The sequence below is a fragment of the Diadema antillarum genome, unplaced genomic scaffold, assembly GCF_040938485.1.
Source record: "Diadema antillarum isolate AM-2024a unplaced genomic scaffold, OU_Dant_1.0 seq00000189_RagTag, whole genome shotgun sequence".
Lineage (NCBI taxonomy): Eukaryota > Metazoa > Echinodermata > Echinoidea > Diadematoida > Diadematidae > Diadema > Diadema antillarum.
Genome location: NW_027271253.1, coordinates 478,874 through 498,571, shown reverse-complemented (window position 1 = coordinate 498,571; position 19,698 = coordinate 478,874). Strand labels below are relative to the sequence as shown.

The 19,698-nt window shown below is 40.2% G+C and overlaps 1 protein-coding gene across 1 annotated transcript in view; it reads right to left on the bottom strand.

Moving 5' to 3' along the window:
* Positions 1-216: 216 nt before the first annotated feature.
* Positions 217-19,698, bottom strand: part of LOC139728666 (carboxypeptidase D-like) — a 50,968-nt gene continuing 31,486 nt past the window's right edge. The window contains exons 10-25 of the mRNA XM_071639602.1: positions 19,105-19,271; positions 17,819-18,279; positions 17,057-17,226; positions 16,257-16,354; positions 14,518-14,740; positions 12,412-12,520; positions 11,316-11,525; positions 9,009-9,123; positions 8,148-8,343; positions 7,467-7,608; positions 5,341-5,484; positions 4,228-4,341; positions 3,606-3,670; positions 2,857-2,988; positions 1,910-2,201; positions 217-1,039 (exon numbers count right to left, since the gene is read on the bottom strand). Of these exons, the coding sequence (XP_071495703.1) occupies positions 792-1,039; positions 1,910-2,201; positions 2,857-2,988; positions 3,606-3,670; positions 4,228-4,341; positions 5,341-5,484; positions 7,467-7,608; positions 8,148-8,343; positions 9,009-9,123; positions 11,316-11,525; positions 12,412-12,520; positions 14,518-14,740; positions 16,257-16,354; positions 17,057-17,226; positions 17,819-18,279; positions 19,105-19,271 (2,886 nt within the window). The 3' untranslated portion in view covers positions 217-791. The remainder of the gene's footprint in view (positions 1,040-1,909; positions 2,202-2,856; positions 2,989-3,605; positions 3,671-4,227; positions 4,342-5,340; positions 5,485-7,466; positions 7,609-8,147; positions 8,344-9,008; positions 9,124-11,315; positions 11,526-12,411; positions 12,521-14,517; positions 14,741-16,256; positions 16,355-17,056; positions 17,227-17,818; positions 18,280-19,104; positions 19,272-19,698) is intronic.

The following is a 19,698-nucleotide window of genomic DNA, read 5'->3' as shown; positions in this document are numbered from 1 at the left end:
GTCATCATCTCCTCAACTGTGCGTAGAGTAATCTTGGTGAAAATCTCACACGGTGTGAACGCAGTCCTGATACGAGTTGCCCTTTTCCTCCTCTACTGATACTGAAACAATGTGTGAATACCCAGACAACGTCGACAAGATCTGTAGTATTGGCACCAATTCTTTGGAAAAGAAAAGAAAAACACTTTTGAAGAAGAAAGTTCTTTGGTCTCTAGTACTAGTTGCACAGTGCCATTTCCTACTTTCTTTAAAATCATTTTATGTCAGGTTTTCCAAAATTGTGTGTGTTTGCTTTTCTCCTCTTGCTCTGTTTGTATTCACTCACATCATTCCCTCTCAGTTAAGACTGTCAATAGCTGCATATCGGCAACACCAGATACAAGTTTTCCTAAATTTTGATCACAGTGCCGTGCTCTCTTATAAGCAAAAATACATTAGATTTCTCTAAGATTCCACATGACTAACAAACTCCAATATTTTGTAAACGAGAAAAAAAAGAGTACAGACATCACCAGTATGCCTGAAAAAGAGAGAGAAAAAAAATCAACCCATGATATTAATAACCCTACAAGAATACCCTTTAAGTGGAAAAAAAAATGTTTGCCCTCATCATGTTAATAACGCAAATGGACAAATGAAGGTTGTGATGACGGTAATGATCAGAAATTGATATTTGTCAAGGATCTCGGTTCCTTGTAATCTCGCAGAATAACAAATGTATGCAGCCACAGGGTGACACAACCTGCCCTGTGTCAAGTACTAGCTACTAACATCACCACCGCCAGCCGATATCACCTCTTGAAGGTTGCCTCATCTTCGCTGTCAGAGTCTGTAAAGTCGTGGAACTCCATGTTCCGCAGCAGCGACTTTTTGTCACCGTTCCGGAAGGTCTTGAGCGCGAGGTCGTCGTGGAATTCCTCGGCTAGCATCCTCTCGCCGTCGAGGCGGTAGAAGCCGCGCCTCCGCCGCTCCTGCTGCTTCGTCCGGCACGACCGTGTGAAGCACACCACCATGAGGAGTACGGCGGCGATGCTCAGGGCTACGACACAAGAAACAAGGTACACCTTTCAAACCTCTCTTCATTAAACTTTTCCACATGATATGAATATCAATAACATATGGCAAGAATAGACATAAACTTTACATATTTTCAGAAATCTGTTCCTCATACTATCAAAAGATTTGTCATGCTGTTGTAGTAATTCGAAGCTGAAGATAAAATGAAATAGTATACTGTCAGTACTCGATCAGACATTTTTTGCATACTTTGCATATGATGCTAGCAAGGAAACAAAAATGTGCAAATATTTTGTGTACTACATTCGCCTAGATTATACCAAATAAATCAAATATAACCTAATTAGTTGACAGGAATCAAAATTTAAAAATGTGAAGTTTATCTTTCTCGTCAGAGGCAGGAGAAGTCAATCATGTTAGCTTTCCACCTTACAAAACTTAGGCCTACCCGGTAATTCCTTGTTCTAATCCAATCAAGAAATCGTGAGAAGAAGAAATTGATGAGGATGCTGAACTACATTCTGCATTTTTACAATAATAACAGAATTATGACCATAGAAAATCGTAATTTTTTTGTTGCCAAATTACCTCGTTGAGGACGAGTTTCGAGTATACTCGGGCAAGTGTCCATGGGAAATGCATGTTATAGCAAAATCAGCTTGTTCTCAATGGGATAATACTTTTGCATACAAACTGAATGGAGAGCTATTCAACACAGAGTTGCCAATTTGTCTTGCTCTATAAACTTTTACAGTTCTTTTTTTGTATGTCAGATTTTATTTCGCCAATTGTCACTGATCTACTTCCATGACTTTTCTATTTTCATACAAAGCAACATAAAATTTAGGATGGAAAGTTCAATTTAAATGCTGTGTAACTGATGAATTGTTACCCAGAATGCCGAGGAAAAGCGTGGTGGAGATTCCCAGGATGCCATTCTTTTCCGGGAGAGTAAACTTGAGGACGACGACCACTGACCCGTCCACCTCGGCTTGCAGGGTCTCGCTGGAGTGACCCTCAGCACTGGCCGTGATGGAGTACTGACCGTCTGGCAGAATGGCCCAGAAGTCGCCCTGCTCCGACGTCCGGAGGTGGTTCCGCTGGATGCCGCTGATGGAGAGTGTGGCGCCCTCTAGCGGAGTGCCGCTCGACGTGTACACAAAACCTTGGACGCCTCGATGAGCCTGTGTGGTCAAAGAAGCCAAGCAGTAATATGTGAAAACTTTTGAAAGATTAATTTTTCCCATGAGGAAAAAATCAGTGAACATCACTTGTTTATGAATTTATGGATGTGTGTATTTTGGAATAAACTTTGAAAACCGTCAAATGTTTGCAAGTTAATACTTTCCTGATCATTCTATACATGAAAAAAATTCACATAAATCTCCACACTGTGATGTATTCTGTGTTTAAAAGGAGTGAGTAGAAATTTGTGCAAGCTGCTTCCATCACTACATACTGCACAATCCAACTTTGGAGCTTCTCATCTGAAGGTCCATTTTCCATTCATAAACACTGCTCTCTTTGCGTCATGGCAAATGTATTAAAAATTGGGTCCCCCTTTCACACCATCACAAGCATGTCTCATTTCTACACTTCTAATGCCTCTCACAACTTTCAACATTTAGCTTCCCCTGTTAGAACATTATTTTGGTGGTCTTTCCTTTTACACATCAGACATACGATTGTGAAATGTGGAAAATGTTTATGAAAAGCACACAACATTTTGACTTTTGATCATTCCCAATGGTACCAGCCACACCCTTTTCCCACAACAAAACACCAATTTGACCGTCTCAAACTACTTCTAGCCCCTCCCTTCATTCCTAAATGACCCACCTCTTTGATCATCTCCACCAGAGCCGGACGATGTGCCTGCCAGAGCGTCTGCAGCTCGGTTGCCAGGGGAAACAGGCAGCATCCCGTGTGGACGGCCAGGTCAAGGCAGCCAAACATGTCGTAGGTGAAATCCTAGTCGGGAGGTAGAATGGAGCAATGAATCAAGCAAATGATACTTTGTGTCACAAAACTCACTCACATTTCACAATCATGGAATGTAAAAAGTTGTATGCACAGGTCAATTGAGAATAAAAATCTTCATAAAAAGAAAGAGATCTCAAATTTGATAGTCTGCAAAACACAAAGGCAATAGACAACACTGTTTTCAAATCCATTTGGTAAATCCCTAGGAAATGAAACTACAAGTGTGGGCATTAATCTAAATACTCAAGGAAAATAGGGTCCTGGAAAATGCCACCAACAATGAAATGTTTTGCCCCGGTGGAACGTGAAGTGCATCCTGTACAGATGCACCGGATATTTCCATACTGCAGAATCAGAAATTTTCATGTGCATGAAACTTTTGTGAATTTCACAAGCAGCCAAGATTCATGAAAGCAATATGCACAATGAGAGTTTTTGTCTACAGAAAGCACTGAATGCCATTTGCAATTCACAGAAGTTTCATGCCACGAATGTTTCTGGTTTCCTGACAACGACTTCTTATTTTGACGAGAAAGGTTTTCTGAGGAAAAAACAACAACTATATATACATATTTTTTTTAGCATTCTGAGCATGGGTAACACACCTGAAGATTGTCCTTCTGATCTCTCCATGTTGCCCCATTTACAATTCCATCTGGGTATGTTTCCACTGTACAAAAGATAAAATAATGAAAAAAAAAACAATTTACGTAGCATTAATTTGTTATGTTTCTGACTTAATACCTGCTCAAGGCAACCAAATTTGTGCCTTAACATTTTAATAATGGTACTTTCTATTGCAGGTTCAAATGCTCACACAGGTTTCTTCTATCTGAAACACAATCATACAAAAACAAACAAAAACAATTTACATGGTATCAACTTGTTATGTTTTGGATTAAATACCTGCTCAGGGCCACCATATCTATCTATCTATCTATCTATCTATCTATCTATCTATCTATCTATCTATCTATCTACAATGTATCTATCTATCTATCTATCTATCTATCTATCTATCTATCTATCTATCTATCTATCTATCTTACTATCTATCTATCTATCTTCCTGACTAGAAATCTATCTACCATTATACTTATGTATTGCTCTGTTTACTACCCTCTCTCTCTCTTCTATCTATCTATCTATCTATCTATCTATCTATCTATCTATCTCTCCATGAATATATTTCCTTTCTTTCCTTCTTTCCTTCCTTCTTTTTCTCACCTGAATTGCCAGGGCAGTCTGGTCTGCCGGAGTGCATGGTGGGATGTTTCTTTGCATACTTCTTGGCCAACTGCTGGAAGAGTGTATCATCTGCTGTTGTGGTGCTTATTCCAACTTTTTAGCCAGGAAACAATGCAGAAAAAAGAAGAGAAAAATATCAGAGTAGAAAAGACAAACTTCATCTCATTTTACCATTTCCTGGAGTGTTGCCAGTGAATCAAGATAAAGTAAACCTACAATGCAACATCTGTCAATTTGTCAATCCATCGATAGTCGAGATTTCCTCTATACATTTCTTGCTTTAAGTGGACTGGGCCACAATGTAGGAAGAATTTTGGATTCCGATTCCAAACATCTGTCTGGCGTAATTCTAGCTCTAACTTTGCTCTGAAGAAGAGTTTCTCATGGCCCACTGCACTTCTGTATGAGGTTATGCAACACGTGTGAAAGGCTTTGATATTGTGGTTCATTCTGAGAAAAATATTTTACAGAATGACTAGAGGATAAATGCATTTGTCAAACTATATACACATAAACAAATGGCAATAATAATTCATGCACATAGATTAGAAAGTTTCAAGAAGCTCATCACCTGTTCCAATAAATAACCTGGGAATTCTTCTCACCATGCTAAGTCTCTATGTATTTAGATGTTTTGTGAAGTTTCTGATATGTTTGTATAGATGTGATTGATGATGAAAGGCATCATATAAATACTGGTGTCATGTTATGTAATGTGCTATGCTATGCTATGTTTTGCTATGTTGTGCTATCCTATGCTTAGATAAGCTTTGCTTTGATATGATATTCCATGCTATGCAATGCTTTGTTCTGTTATGCTCTCTTTTGCTAGGTTATTCTATGATACTGTAAAAGTGGACATTTTCACGGTGTTGAAATTTTCGCACATTTCACGCAATCCCAAATCAGCGCAAAAATCAAAGCACGCGAATATTTTTGCTTGCCATATGTTCCAGAAGTTGATGTTTGGATTCCACGGAATTAAAAACACGAGAAACTCTTCTTACCCAGCCGAGCGCGAAAATATCCACTTTTACAGCATACCATTATTCGCTAGGCCACATTGAGGAGGAGTAGAACAGTGACACTCACTTCTCTTGGTGTTGTATGGATATCGAGCGACAATGGTGCCGCTGTAGAGGCTCACGCCAAGGGTGAAAGGTCGGCTAGCAAGCCACTTGGTAACTGCCTGTGACTCTGGTTGAAGAATGGTTCCTGAAATGTTTGTGGCATTCACTGGTTTGGAAAGACAAAGAGAAGATGAGTAACAATTGTTGTAATACCTCCACAAATATGTTATTTCCACTGACCTTTAAAGGGACTGTACAGTACTGGTTGAGGTGGGGATTCATGTTTTGAACATTCCTAAGTGAGAGAGTGAAAAGCCTCTTATGAAATATGAAAGAACATGTAATTTTAAGAAGGATTCAATGTTTATTTGATGAAAATTGGTTTTCAAATGGCTGAGATATCCAAAAAAGTGCTGATAACAAAAGGCGACATGCCACAACTTTGTTAGGATCTCTTTGCTTCACCTTGTTTTTGGATATCTCAGCCATTTCAAAACCGATTTCCATCGAATAAACTTTTGATACCCCTTAGAACTGCATGCTCTTTGACATCTCATAGAGTGGTTTCTGAATATCTCACAAAACGTTAAAAGCTAAATCTTCACCTCGACCAGAACTGTACACACCCTTTAAAGGGGATGGCTAGTAACTGATCAGTGGGAATCAGTGGGAATGCTGAGGGATGATTGTTCCAATCCTTGTGGGATTCATTTAAGAGTACATTATATACCTACTGTTGTGTGAAAATTATTTGCTTCAGAACGGTCTCATATTCAAGTAATGTGCAGATTAATGCCCCATCACTGACCAGGCACGCTAACCTGGAAACATTAAACTGCACATTACTTGAATATGAGACCATTTTGAAGCAAATAATTTTCACACAACAATAGATATATAATGAACTCTTAAATGAATCCCACAAGGATTGGAACAATCATCCCTCAGCATTCCCACTGTTTCCCACTGATCAGTTACTAGCCATCTCCTTTAACCTTGGTCATATCATCAACATCATTCCACTGTTGGTTCTGTACAAATGCAAGAATGACATAAAAATGTAGAACTCATTAAGCATCACATTGCTTTATCATTCATCAGTGTGCAGCTCTATCATATTTCTTTCTTGTGGCAAGTATCAGAAAAAAATATGCCAATGATTAGAAATTACCTAATCCCCTAAATCTCTAAACCACCAAGCATAAGTGAACAAGGTTAATGGGATACCTGCCAACCCTGAGACTTAATAAATCTGAACAAACAAAGAAAAATCATTCAAAAGTCTGAACTTTCATGAATTTCATATACTTTACTATTACAGATATTTCCAAAATATCAGAACACACTGAAATTAATGTGCTTTCTTTCAGTGAAAAATCTGAATATTCAGATTAAAACTGAACAGTTGGCAGGTATGTCTGACAAACATCCCCTCATCCCTGTCACATAAGAAGACACTCTATCAACTGAGCTTCACCACACTGAATACGGCGTCTCTCATCTATCTATCGTGACACATCATAATCATGACCACTCACAGTTCATAAATATCGACTCATCTTTAATTCGCAAGGGCAGTGAGGTGGCTCAGTTGGTAGCATATCTGCCTTACATTTGAATGGCACATTTTCAGGCACAAGTTCCAAGTAAAGTGAGTCTCCCTGAGCAATGTTGTTTGATAGCATACCATCCCCCTAGTAGAGTTAAAACACTCTGCCCTAGGGATAGGACATAAAAGGGAGGTCCCATATGTGAAAGAGTCATAAACCATGCAAGTAAAAGACCCCACTTCATTCGTTCATCACAAAAAGCAGGGTGCATAATCATGTGAAGTGGTCAACTCCTACCAACTGGACCCCATGGAAGACCAACTAGTGCAGATGAATATGGGTTATCCAGCCATCTTTTCAGACGGAAAATCATTCATTGATTCAAGCCCATAGCACAGTGTGCCTGGTTGATACTGTTTGCTGACTATTGCTAGTCACCTGGGGCGAACCATGAGGGCAAAAGATTTGCCCGTTTTCTTGTGAGGGTGGGTAGGGGGACCACTTGACCGAGTTGGCACCTTGTCAAGATGGAAAATGAAAACAAACAAACAAACAAACAAACAAACAAACAAACAAACAAACAAACAAACAAACTTACAGGGATAGTCATTTTCCAGATTGATACCATGGGCGTTGTACTTTCCCTCGTCACCATAGCACGTTCCCTCGGCGATCTCCACGTGTTCCCCACCGTCTGGATTCAGTGAGGGTAAGATGTGTATGTGGGTGGTGTCCATCAACTTGAGGGGGGGGCAGGGGGAAGAAATATCAAAACATCAGAATTATTTCCCTATCTCAAAAATCTAAAAATAAAATATGTATATCTTCATTTTATCAATTTACTGCAACAGGCATACCCTGAGCTGTGTATTCCACAATATTCAGTAAAAAAAATATATAAACCATTCGGCTAAGGAAGAGTTTTATTTTTCTAAAAGCACATGCCGATGAAATATATACAGAATGAAATTTATCGAGTATATGATTCTGAGAGCCACTTACATCTGTTTGTGCATTTTTTTAAGGCTTATTGCTTTGAAATAATATTATCTGGTCCACTGTGATGACATTAGTAAAGCATCACATTTTCACACAATATGCACCAAATGAATAAGGCCATGATCCCACACTATTGCGCCTTTAACCCAATGAGGACAGGATGATTTTGCTACAAGACGCATTTCTCCTAGACAAGTGCATGAGTATACTTGGGACTCGTCTTCAAAGGGTTGAGTTTAATACTCTTCAACCTTTGACCCTTGCTCTTTGACCCACATACCTTTGTAATACTGTCATCCTTGCCGTAGTTGATCAGAAGGAAGTCGGCCAACGCCAGTAGCAGCTCTCTGCCGACGGGCTCGTTGCCATGGATACTGCCGATGAACTTGACCTCGGGCCGGCCTGGCTGGTGGCTGCCCGGCTTGTTGCCCAACTCCAGCACCAACAGAGGGCGCCCTTCCACACTCTCGCCGATGCTGACGGACAGGTTTAGAGTTCACGACAGAAGAGCAATAAGCATGATTAACCATCAAGTACCGATTAACTTCCATGACCTCAACAATGTTTCAACAAATGAATGCATTGCCCATCTACATGGGACAAATGTTGCAAAATAACGGAGTGATTTGTTTGACTGTATTGAGGGTAATATCTTGCTTTCTGGAATCTGTCAAGGCATGGCATTACCATTATCCTCAGGAACATTATAATCATGATTATCATCAACTATTGTTATTATTTGTGGTAGTAGTAGTATCATTACTTTCATTACTGCTATAATCATTGCTAATACTACTACCATAACTACAACTACTACTACTTTTGTCACTGTTAACCCATTTAAGACTATTCCCAAGTATACTTGGGCAGGTGTCTGCAGGACATGTGTGATATAGTAAAATCAGCCTCATTTTTGGTGGAAGACCAATTCTCATTTCATAAAAAGATAGCAACTTCTGCTGGAATATCAACTTCTTGTAAAAACAACCAGTCAGCAAGCAGATTCTTGTCATTACCATGACAACTGTTACTGTCATTGCAGCAAGAGTTGCTATCATAGCAACTTTCTAGGAAATGGAGCCCCAGATATTGAGGCAGACGAGGCCAACGCCCATTTATCGTCAATCAAGGAGACACTGACCTTTCCAGATGAGTGAGATGAGGGAAGGTGTTGGTCAGGTTCTCCAGAATCTCCATCATCCCTTGGAAGTAGTGATAGTTAAAGGTGGGCTCCTCCTCCAACACAAAGACAACCTCTGTAGTCTTGGGAGATGAAACATTGAGGTCACAATTAGATTTAACAATGTAGCAAAACTCAAAGCAAGTTTTTGAGAAGGGTGGAGGGGGTGCAAATGCTTGTTTCTCCTCCAACACAAAGACAACTTCTGTGGTCTGGGAGACAGAACATTGAGGTCACAACTAGATTATCAAAATATTTGAAATCAGAAGCAAGTTTTTGAGAGGATTGGAGAGGGCAGAATTGTTGGCTACTCCTCCAACACAAAGACAACCACTGCGGTCTGGGTTGACAGAACACAGAGGTCAAGACCAGATTAACAATGTAGCAAAACTCTGTAATGAGTTTTGAGAGGGGTGGACAATTGTTTGTTCATCATTGAACATGAAGACAATGTCTGTGGTCAGAGGATACAGAACATTACGGTCACAATTACAGGGTAGATTAACAACATAACGAAGCTCAGTAGTGAGTTTTTGAGAAGCGTGGAGGGAATGCAATTGTTTACTCCTCCTTCAACCTCTGTGATCTGAGGAGATATAATTTTGAGGTCACATCTCGAGTAAAAACATATCAAAACTCAGTAGTGGGTTTTGGAGGGGTGGAGAAGGTGCAATTATTCTCTCCTCCTCCAACACAAAGATAACTTCTGTAGTCTGGAAGGACAGAATGTAAGGTCAAATTTAGAACTACAAAAATTAAACTAGAAATGTCGCTATGGCGACTGGTATGCCTCCGCCATAATGCATGATTCTCCTAATAGGTCTAGATAGTACATGTGGACAATGTGTGATTACATTTTCACAAAACTGGCAAAATATTGAAATGACAAGTTTGTCACAAATGTGTTGAATGTTCACCTTCCTTGACCTTGGTTTAATTGGATGAATAGGAGAGCATGTATTTGGGGATTTAAGGACTTTAACTTGACTTTGACCCATTCATACATTTATGCATTGAGTAATTTTCATGGTACCGGTATGGAGAAAAAAGTGCAATTTCTGTACTGAATAGTAAATTGTTGCCATGTTCATCTGGCCTTTGACCCTAAAATTCATAAGATAATCACTTTCAGGTAGAACATGCATAAATATGCAGTAAGTTTCACAATAAATTGAGCCACTTCCGAGATATGGAGGAAAAAGTTAGTTCAGCACTTTCACTTGATCTTTGACCTTTTGACCTTTGAGGCAAAAAAAGAAAAGAAAAAAAAACTCTCCAGAGAATTTCTATTAGGTTACACATGCATACACAAAGTGTTAAAAAAAAATAATCCTGCTGGCATTGCATGAACATGAGGGAAATAGTAAAATTTTGAAGTGTTGCACTTGACCTTTGACCCCGTACCTTTGACCCCATGAACCCTACATTCTCTAGATAATCATTGCCAGTCAGTACATGTATATACTATGTTCCATGAAGATACCTTGAACAATTTTCCAATTTACAGAGAAAAAAAAAGAAGTTTTAATACTTTTACTCGACCTTTTGACCTTTGACCTTTGACCTCATGACCCAAACTTTCACCAGAGAATCTAAATTGGGTAATACATGTATACACTAAGTTTCAAGAAAATATCTTCAGGCATTGCATAGATATGGTGGAAATAGTGAAATTTTATGTATTTGACCTTGACCTTTTGACCTTTGACCTTGAGCACGTGCACCCAAAAGTTGATAGGCACAACTTCACCCCCTAATACACATACATGCCAAGTTTCATTAGGATACCTCAACAGGTTTTGATAGTTACCTTGTCCACAAAATTCATTACGGACGGACGGAAAGACGGACGGACGGACGGACGGACGGACGGACGGACGGACGGACAACCCGAAAACATAATGCCTACTTTTTGTCTTCGTATGTTGAAAAATAAGCCTTAGATAGCACAAGAGAGCATCAAGATCCCTAATTATTAGAGCTTCCAGGGCCCAAGTGGGCCCTGGACCCCGGCCACAAGGAACTTTGCACTCATGATATGCGCTTCGCGCACATCAAGTTGGAGACTCCCGTTTGCTAGAGGTTTCAGGCGGGAGAATCTCCAGATCAGAAGGTGTTTAGGGTTGGAGTCTCTGCGTGTGTGTATAACAATGTTAAATTTGTGTGAGTATCTGACGGTATAGACAGTTTTTCTCCACCACACATACACTATATCTACCAATTAGATGAAGAAATGATTTAAGGTCACTGCACTTCATGACCCTTAACCTTTTACCTCATCACTATGTATCTCTACATTCTTGGTCAGTGGCATGTAGCCTGGGGCAGAGGCGGTCAGTCCGTGGGTGCCCATCGGGAGTGGACGGCGGAAACGTGCTTCGGTCTCGTCCACCACCATGTAGTGAGAGTGATGACCATGGTGGACCACTGCGTTGGTCAGCAGCATTCCGTCCGCTGTCTGGACTTTCCCTACCACACCTATATATAGTAGGGGACAAACACAGAAAGCATGGATTTGAAAGGCAATGACAGCATAAGATTTTCATACCTGATCAGATATTACGAACATCACACTAGTTAGTTGTTCGAAACTGGATTAAAACATTTTTTTACCATAACTTCTCCCCAAATGAAAACTAGAATTTGTATTTCTCACAGAATGGTGTATGCAAAGTTCATCACCAGGCACAAATCATTGCTGTAAAAGTACAAAAAATTAGCATGAGCAGCTTTTCAAGGCCAGGAAAGACGAATTTGACATTTTTAATTCCACGAAATCAAACAATGAAATGGCATTACATGTGACAAGCAACAAATTTTGTGTGCTATTTTCGTGCTAGTTTCATGGTGCGAAAAAATTTACACACACTGCAAAATTTTCCACTTTTAGCATAACCCATCAAGTGACAGTAACGACATCTCCTTGGTTTGATGCAGCATCTTTTTAACCAAGATTTTTGTTACTACTTGTTAGGGTTTAACAAGGTACAGTCAAATTCTTTTTCATTAAAACCTGTTAACTCAGATCTCTGTACAACGGTGTAGTTACAGAATTTTCAAAAGCCTCTTAACAGCTCAATCTTACACTGATTCTCAAATAAGTAACTTATCTAAAAAAATTTATACTGTTATTTCTCTCTGAAATTGGCACTTTTTAACTCCTCTTTCTCACTCCTCTTTCTCACTTTGTGCAGATCTTGTAAATTTATCCACTTCTAACTTATCTTTCTCAAATAAAAGACATGAAGTGAAATTTTCAGAGTTGACAATTTGATGATGATAAGACAATAGTTTCTCCTAAGAATAAAACAATTTTCTCCCAGGGCTTGATGGGTCAAGCTGGAAGATGCGAAAGTCGGCTTACCTTGGTGTGACTTGAGGGTGAAGGACATCAGCGACTCCAGGTTTGACCTCCACAGCCTCTCAAGCTCCCCGTGGTCTGGATACCGACAGCAGGACACCTGGGCAGTGACCTGTCATGGCATGGACCGGTCAGTGGGGGTTGGAAAAAAACAAAACAATGAAATCAAGTTACTTGAAAGAGTACTAGCATTTGAGTAAAGTTTCCAAACGTTGTGCAAACTGCATGGAAAGGTTGACATGGTCCTTACCAGGTACTAAAGGCAGGGGCGGATCCAGGAATTCCGTAAAGGGGAGGTGAATTTGCAAAATTAAAGGGGGGCGCACGGACCATCCCCCCCTCCCAATTTTTTTCTTTTTATTTCTTTTGTTTTAACCAAAAAAAAGAGCAGGCGCATACACGGTGCGCTCCCCTAAGGATCCGCCACTGAAAGGGATGGTATAGTTTTGGTTGAGATGGGGTTTTAGGTTTCCAACTTTTTTTGTGAGATAATGAGAAACCTCTCATGAAATATCACATCAAGTTTAAATGATGAAATTGGCATTGACATGGCTATGATATCTAAAGAAATAAAAATAGAAAATTGGTCCTAATAAAAAAGTGGGACCCACCTTTTATGAAGAAGCAAAGCAGATGCAGAAGATTATGTTTTCCCGCATTTTACAATGGCTGATGCATTAAAATACTAATCTTATTAGAAAACACTATGCACAACAACTATGAACAAGGAAAAGTAGAAATTACGCGGTGCGTAATATATGTCCCCGCCGGAAGTAGCATTTTGTAACAAAATGTACAATACAGGTCTAAAAAATCAAGGTCAAAGGTCAAAGAAGTCAAAGGTCAAAATTCTGTGTAGAAGTTTTGAAGCCCTCACCTAGTGCCATCACATAAAGCAAACGGAATCGAAATCGGGTTAGAAATGGCGAAGGAGTAGCATTTTGTAACAAAATGTACAATATAGGTCAAAAAATCAAGGTCAAAGGTCAAAGAAGTCAAAGGTCAAAATTCTGTGTAGAAGGTTTGAAGCCCTCACCTAGTGCCATCACATAAAGCAAACGGAATCGAAATCGGGTTAGAAATGGCGAAGGAGTAGCATTTTGTAGCCAAATGTACAATACAGGTCAAAAATCAAGGTCAAAGGTCAAAGAAGTCAAAGGTCAAAATTCTGTGTAGAAGTTTTGAAGCCCTCACCTAGTGCCATCACATAAAGCAAACGGAATCGAAATCGGGTTAGAAATGGCGAAGGAGTAGCATTTTGTAGCCAAATGTACAATACAGGTCAAAAATCAAGGTCAAAGGTCAAAGAAGTCAAAGGTCAAAATTCTGTGTAGAAGTTTTGAAGCCCTCACCTAGTGCCATCACATAAAGCAAACGGAATCGAAATCGGGTTAGAAATGGCGAAGGAGTAGCATTTTGTAGCCAAATGTACAATACAGGTCAAAAATCAAGGTCAAAGGTCAAAGAAGTCAAAGGTCAAAATTCTGTGTAGAAGTTTTGAAGCCCTCACCTAGTGCCATCACATAAAGCAAACGGAATCGAAATCGGGTTAGAAATGGCGAAGGAGTAGCATTTTGTAGCAAAATGTACAATATACATGTAGGTCAAAGGTCAAGGTCAAAGGTCACGACTGAAATTCTGTGTAGAAGTTTCAAAGCTCCCATGTAGTGCTATCATATAAAGCAAACAGAATCAAAATTGGCTCATAAATGACAGAGAAGTAGCAAATTGAAGATTTTGATCACACACGGACGCACACACGGACGCACACACGGACGGACGGACGGACGGACGGACGGACACACGGACACACACACGTACGGAGCCCGTTTCATAGTCCCCTGCTCGAACTCGTTCGGCGGGGACGACAAATTGATTTTCTTTACCTACCAGACTTGGTGGGTATGGGGGGCAAGTCATCTTCTGTTCTTACCAATTCTGATACGTTGTATACACACAACTACCTCCAGACGGTTACCCTGGCTAAAACAACTGTGGTTTGCCCTGTAAAAAGCTTTTATCAAGTGCCTCCAGAATTCCCATCCCCAACAATTGTTTGACAATAGAGGGCTCCCTATGACTAGTGACTGAAATTAATTCATCTCCTACCATAAATTCACTCTGTCCAATGTAGAGGAAGTCTTGCAGGGTGTTGTGCATTGTCTTCCATTCCTCGCCTCTGACCACCCCTCCCTCGAACGTGTGTCCATTGCACTCCTCCCCAACAGACAGAATGGGATTGCCTGAAGCGTAGGCACTGGCTATCTCATAGAACAGCACTTCATCCTCTGTGGTCGCTCCATGTGAACCCAAGGGGTTGTCATATGGGTACCTGGAGGGACGTGCATTAAGTAAATATAAAATCAATGGTGTCATACGGTGAATGCTGTCACTTGTAAAACAGTAAATAAGCCAGTTCGGACTTAGCTCATGAGCACATAGGTCCGAATTACCGTTCTTTTTTTTTTCAGTTGTTTAGGGGCACTTCACTCATTTTAGAGAGACATAATGCGTAAGCTTTACATAATAATTTATGGAATTCATTGAAACTGTTCAAACAAAGAATGAACTTGCGTAGACTAGATCACCTGAGTGATCCATCAGCTAACACTTGGGAAAGCATCCATTTCATTATTTTGCAATGAATGTATTGACAATCTCTTTCTATTGATATTGCCAAATACCACTTTTGCTGTCAGGTGGATGTGCTGGCAAGCAGCATTTATAAGGATTACATGAATAATCATTACATCACAGATGCTTATCCCAGTGAATTTAGAAACCAACATGCCTGTTGGTACGAATGACCTTTATTCTGCTCATGCGCAAAGTGGAACTGCAAACTGGCTTATTAGGGAGTCTATGCAAGACGAAGAGGTAACTTATTGGGCTGTCCTGCATTTGACATTTTCTGATGAACATCTAATACCTGTATTGCAATTGGTATTGTTTTCGAATGTACCCCAGCAGGCAGTGAGTGAAGACCTATTCAATCAGGCCACCCATTCCATTATACACTGTATAAGCTGCTATTTTTATAGGGTGCTGTTCGTTATTCCGAAAGTTTGCTATTCCAAAGGTTCGTTATTCCGAAGGTTCGTTAATCCGAAACACACAGATTCCCTATACCCAGAGGTTCGTTAATCCAAAAATGAAAAAGGGTTCGTTAATCCGAACATTTGTGGCGTTATTCCGAAGGTTCGTTATTTCGAAGATTTGTTAATCCAAAAATGAAATTCGGAATAACGTACCTTCGGAATAACGAATCTTCTGACTGAAGAGCCTTCGGAATAACAAACCTTTGGAATAACGAGCTGTAACCATTTTTATGAGGGCTTAATTTTTGTGAATTTTGCAAATCACCGTTGGACCACGTATTTAATGACATGTGAAAATATCTCAAACTGACGAGCATTACGCTTGTATGATAGTCTTGGTGTCAAAATCATGAAAGCAACATCTCACAAAAATGTCCATGACCTCATTTGCGAAAATATCTGTACGCTAAAGTAACAGCTTTATACAGTGGTTTCCCACTATTTATCAGGTCTTTAACCTTGCACTGCATTACAGAAAAGGCAAATAATACTGCAATACATGCAGTTTTCGTACAGAAAGAAAACAGATATAAATAGAAGAAACTCTAATCTTTCTATTGAGGCTATTTTTTCTGGGCAGCATAACACAAATTAACATGAATTCAGGCCTCGAATGCAGACACTCCTGTCTACATTTTGGGAACTTGGTATACCAGGTTCCCGTATGGAATGGGTTAATAATGCCATCAAGTGTGTGGGGTGTCAGGTGATTTGATTGGGTACCTCCCTTGGAGCGCAGACACCACTTACCTCACCCACATGCCGTTGCTCTCGATGGACAGGACCAGCGTAAAGTTGTGATGAGCAAAGAGGTCCTTCAGGGCTTGCAACTCTGGCCTGGGAGATAACTGAAAACAAAGAGAAGGTACATCCAATTACACACACACACACACACACACACACAGAATGACATAGATATGGACCTCCCAATCTTTCTGACTGGAAAATAGGGACGATTTGGCTCAAAAGTCCGAAATATAGTGCAGTTCCTATAGGAGCGTATAATAAAATTATCAAGAAAAATAGGAAACTGCTATTGAAACAAGAGCTGGTAATAGTGAAAATTCAGATTTTTTTTCCTCCAAATTCAGAATGGTTGGGAGGTCTGTAGCTATTAAAGGGATAGTTACAGCAACATTTGGGAACCAAAACTTGAGCTGCCATGTTCTGATCTACAAGCACTCAAGGAGCTAAAACCTCTGTAAAGGCCGTAGGTTCACTAATGCCACAGAATTTTGCAAACATCCTACAGAAAAAAAGAAAAGAAAAAAGATCCAGGATACAGCCCCTGATCTGAATTATCACCCAAACTAATGGGGCCTATTCTGTAGCAATATTACTAATAGACAAAAGACTAAATAAACAAAAAAATCCCCCTTAGAATAAAAAAATTAAAAAAACCAACCAACCAAACACACAAACAAACAAAGAAACAAACAAACAAAACAATAACCTCCTTGGTAGAGGAAATGATTACCACACCATGCAAGAAGCTATTCCCGACTTTCACTTTTCCTCAATTCTTTGACCCATGAGGCTTGACCACTCACCATGCTCCCGTCTGGTCCAAAGCTATTTGGGGTGAGGTCACCCTCGTACCGGTCCCCCAGACAGTCGCCCTCATGGGCCAACGTGAAACCGTCATAGTCCACGGCAGGGATGACGGTGAGTACGGTGGTGTTCAGAAGTCTGGTAACCCGCTCATCACCAGCCTTGTAACCTTGGTAACGGGATGAGAGCCAAAAGTGGTAGAATACAACAATGGATGAAAACATCTTGTCAACATAGATACTTATTGAAAAAGAGAACAAAGACTGTGAGAACTATATGTCGTCTTGTTTAAAGGCATAATATGCTTAATCAATATTGATACTGTTCTCTGACTAGCACCTGTCACCTCTAACTTAAACCTTTAACCTTTAAGGAGACTCCTGGCATGAACTGCATCACCTGGAATGTACCGTATAATTATGGCTAGATCAGAGACATTGATGAATACTGTATATGATATTTATTTCTCAAGTGTGATATTTTTTATGAATTGGGACTATTTAGACAATAACTTTGTGGAACATGAAATATGTACCACTTATCACCCCATCTTAGGAGTAAATAAGTAATTTTCCACACCCGAACGCATGACCATGAGTCCCGATTTTACCGAAGGCATGGCTCAGTTTGGATCAGTAAAAATCAATGCATGACAATTGACCAATCAGATTGTAGAGATTCTAAAGCCTATATTACAACACATTATATCAGTCTACAACATTTATTGCATCAGGTGTTTCCTTTGACCACACCCCTCTCACCTTCTCCAAGGTGGTGGATGAATCGCCATAGCAACTCCCTACCGACAGGCTCCTCCCCTTTCAGCCCGCCAATCAGAGCAACCCTTGGCGTATCGACCGTGCTTTCCATCCCACGACTCAACCCAATCTCCACCGCCCAGATGTCAGCACCGCCCACGGTGGTCCCTATGGCGTTGAGGTCAATGAGGTCGTGGTAGGCCCCCTGGTACTCCAGAAGGACGCGGGCGAGGTCCTCGTTGCTAAGGTAACCCGAGAAGTTCTGCGGGATGGAGAAATCAAACTGGGCGGCCCACTCCAAAAGGGGTTGGTCCAGGTCGAAGTCATAACCACCAGTCCCACCTCCATCACCACCACCTAGCTCCGCCCCTGGACTGGGGGAAGGGGCGTTGATGACCATGGTAAAGTTGACCTCAATCGGTAGGCCAGGGAAGATGACCACTTCTTGACTCTGGCTTGTATAGCTGGAACACACACCATGTGACAAATGGACAGACAAAGGAAAGACATTTTCTGGATGAGAATGGAGGAACAGTGCCTGTTGGTTCTCTTGCCAGCTGAAGTCAATCAATGTTTATGAAATCTAGACTATGAGTTGTGCCTTAACAATTTCCATCATTATACTCTCTTGCTGTTTTCAGCTCAGGAATCTCATGCGATCTATTATTGTTACAACTAGTTTGAAAAGATGTTTAACATTTAGACACCCATCAATATCACACTAGTTTGATACCACCTCACTGAAAGCAAAATTCTGACATCAAATATGACAATACTACCTATCACACAAAAAGCTTGAACATATCTTAGACGTGCCATGAATGTGTTTACTTATACTGACTGCTGAGTATAGACTGTTAGTCATTTACAATCAATGCAAAAACCAGTTTTTGTCACATATATTCTCTTAAAATTCATAGCAGAACATATTTGGTATCAGGCTTCCAAGACTCTACAGTGACTTGCTATCAAATCTACTGGAATGGCATTTGTGGAGGCAATTCTCTCATCACGGGAAAATAGCTGGTTCAGCACCTTTCACACTCTAAAAAAAATCCTAATTAAATACTCCCTTGAAATCAGACTTTAGTCCAAAATACACTTGATCCAAAGTTGCCTGCTACTATCGTGTTTCAACTTTCATTCGATTTTAACTTTAGAACTGATGACAACTTCTTATTTCCTGCACAAAAGCACTGACGGTAGACATTGCTTGCAAATTTGCAACACACCAGCATGGCAGTTGTTCAAGATAATCAACATATTTGGAAAGAGAGAGAATATATTACCCTTCTGCATGAACAGTGATGGTATATATCCCAGGGGTCAGGGGTCTCCAATAGTCCCCAAATTTAGCCGTGTTCACAGTGTGGTCGATACCCTCTACCATGATCTGGGCGTGGCTGATCCCTTGCCCCTCTCCATCAAACACGAACCCCTTCATGCCCCTGTGAGCCTGTGGAGAGACCATTTCATTCCTTAAATGCACTTCATTTTGTTTGAGCAATACTGCCTCTGCACAAAACTTTCTTCAAATTGGAGCCTGTTGCATAAGATGTTTAACCTAAAAAAAACTCTGGGGAGAAAGGAAAACTCAGGTTAGTATGATGCTGCCACAGACATTAACACAGGAAAAACTCTGTTAAAAAGAATTAACCTTGAGTTTTTCTCAGGTAAAGAGTTTTATGTAACAGGCCTCTAGAGTACTCTAGTAGAAAGGCCCTTTAGGGATGTTCTTCTCCTCCTTTCTATTGCTACCATTATCATTGTTGATGTTATTATCAGCATCATTACTACTGCAGTGGTGCTCACTCAATAATTGGAAAATGCTACATCAGGAACCCTGCTTACATGTAACAAAATTCTATGTAACAAAAAGAGAG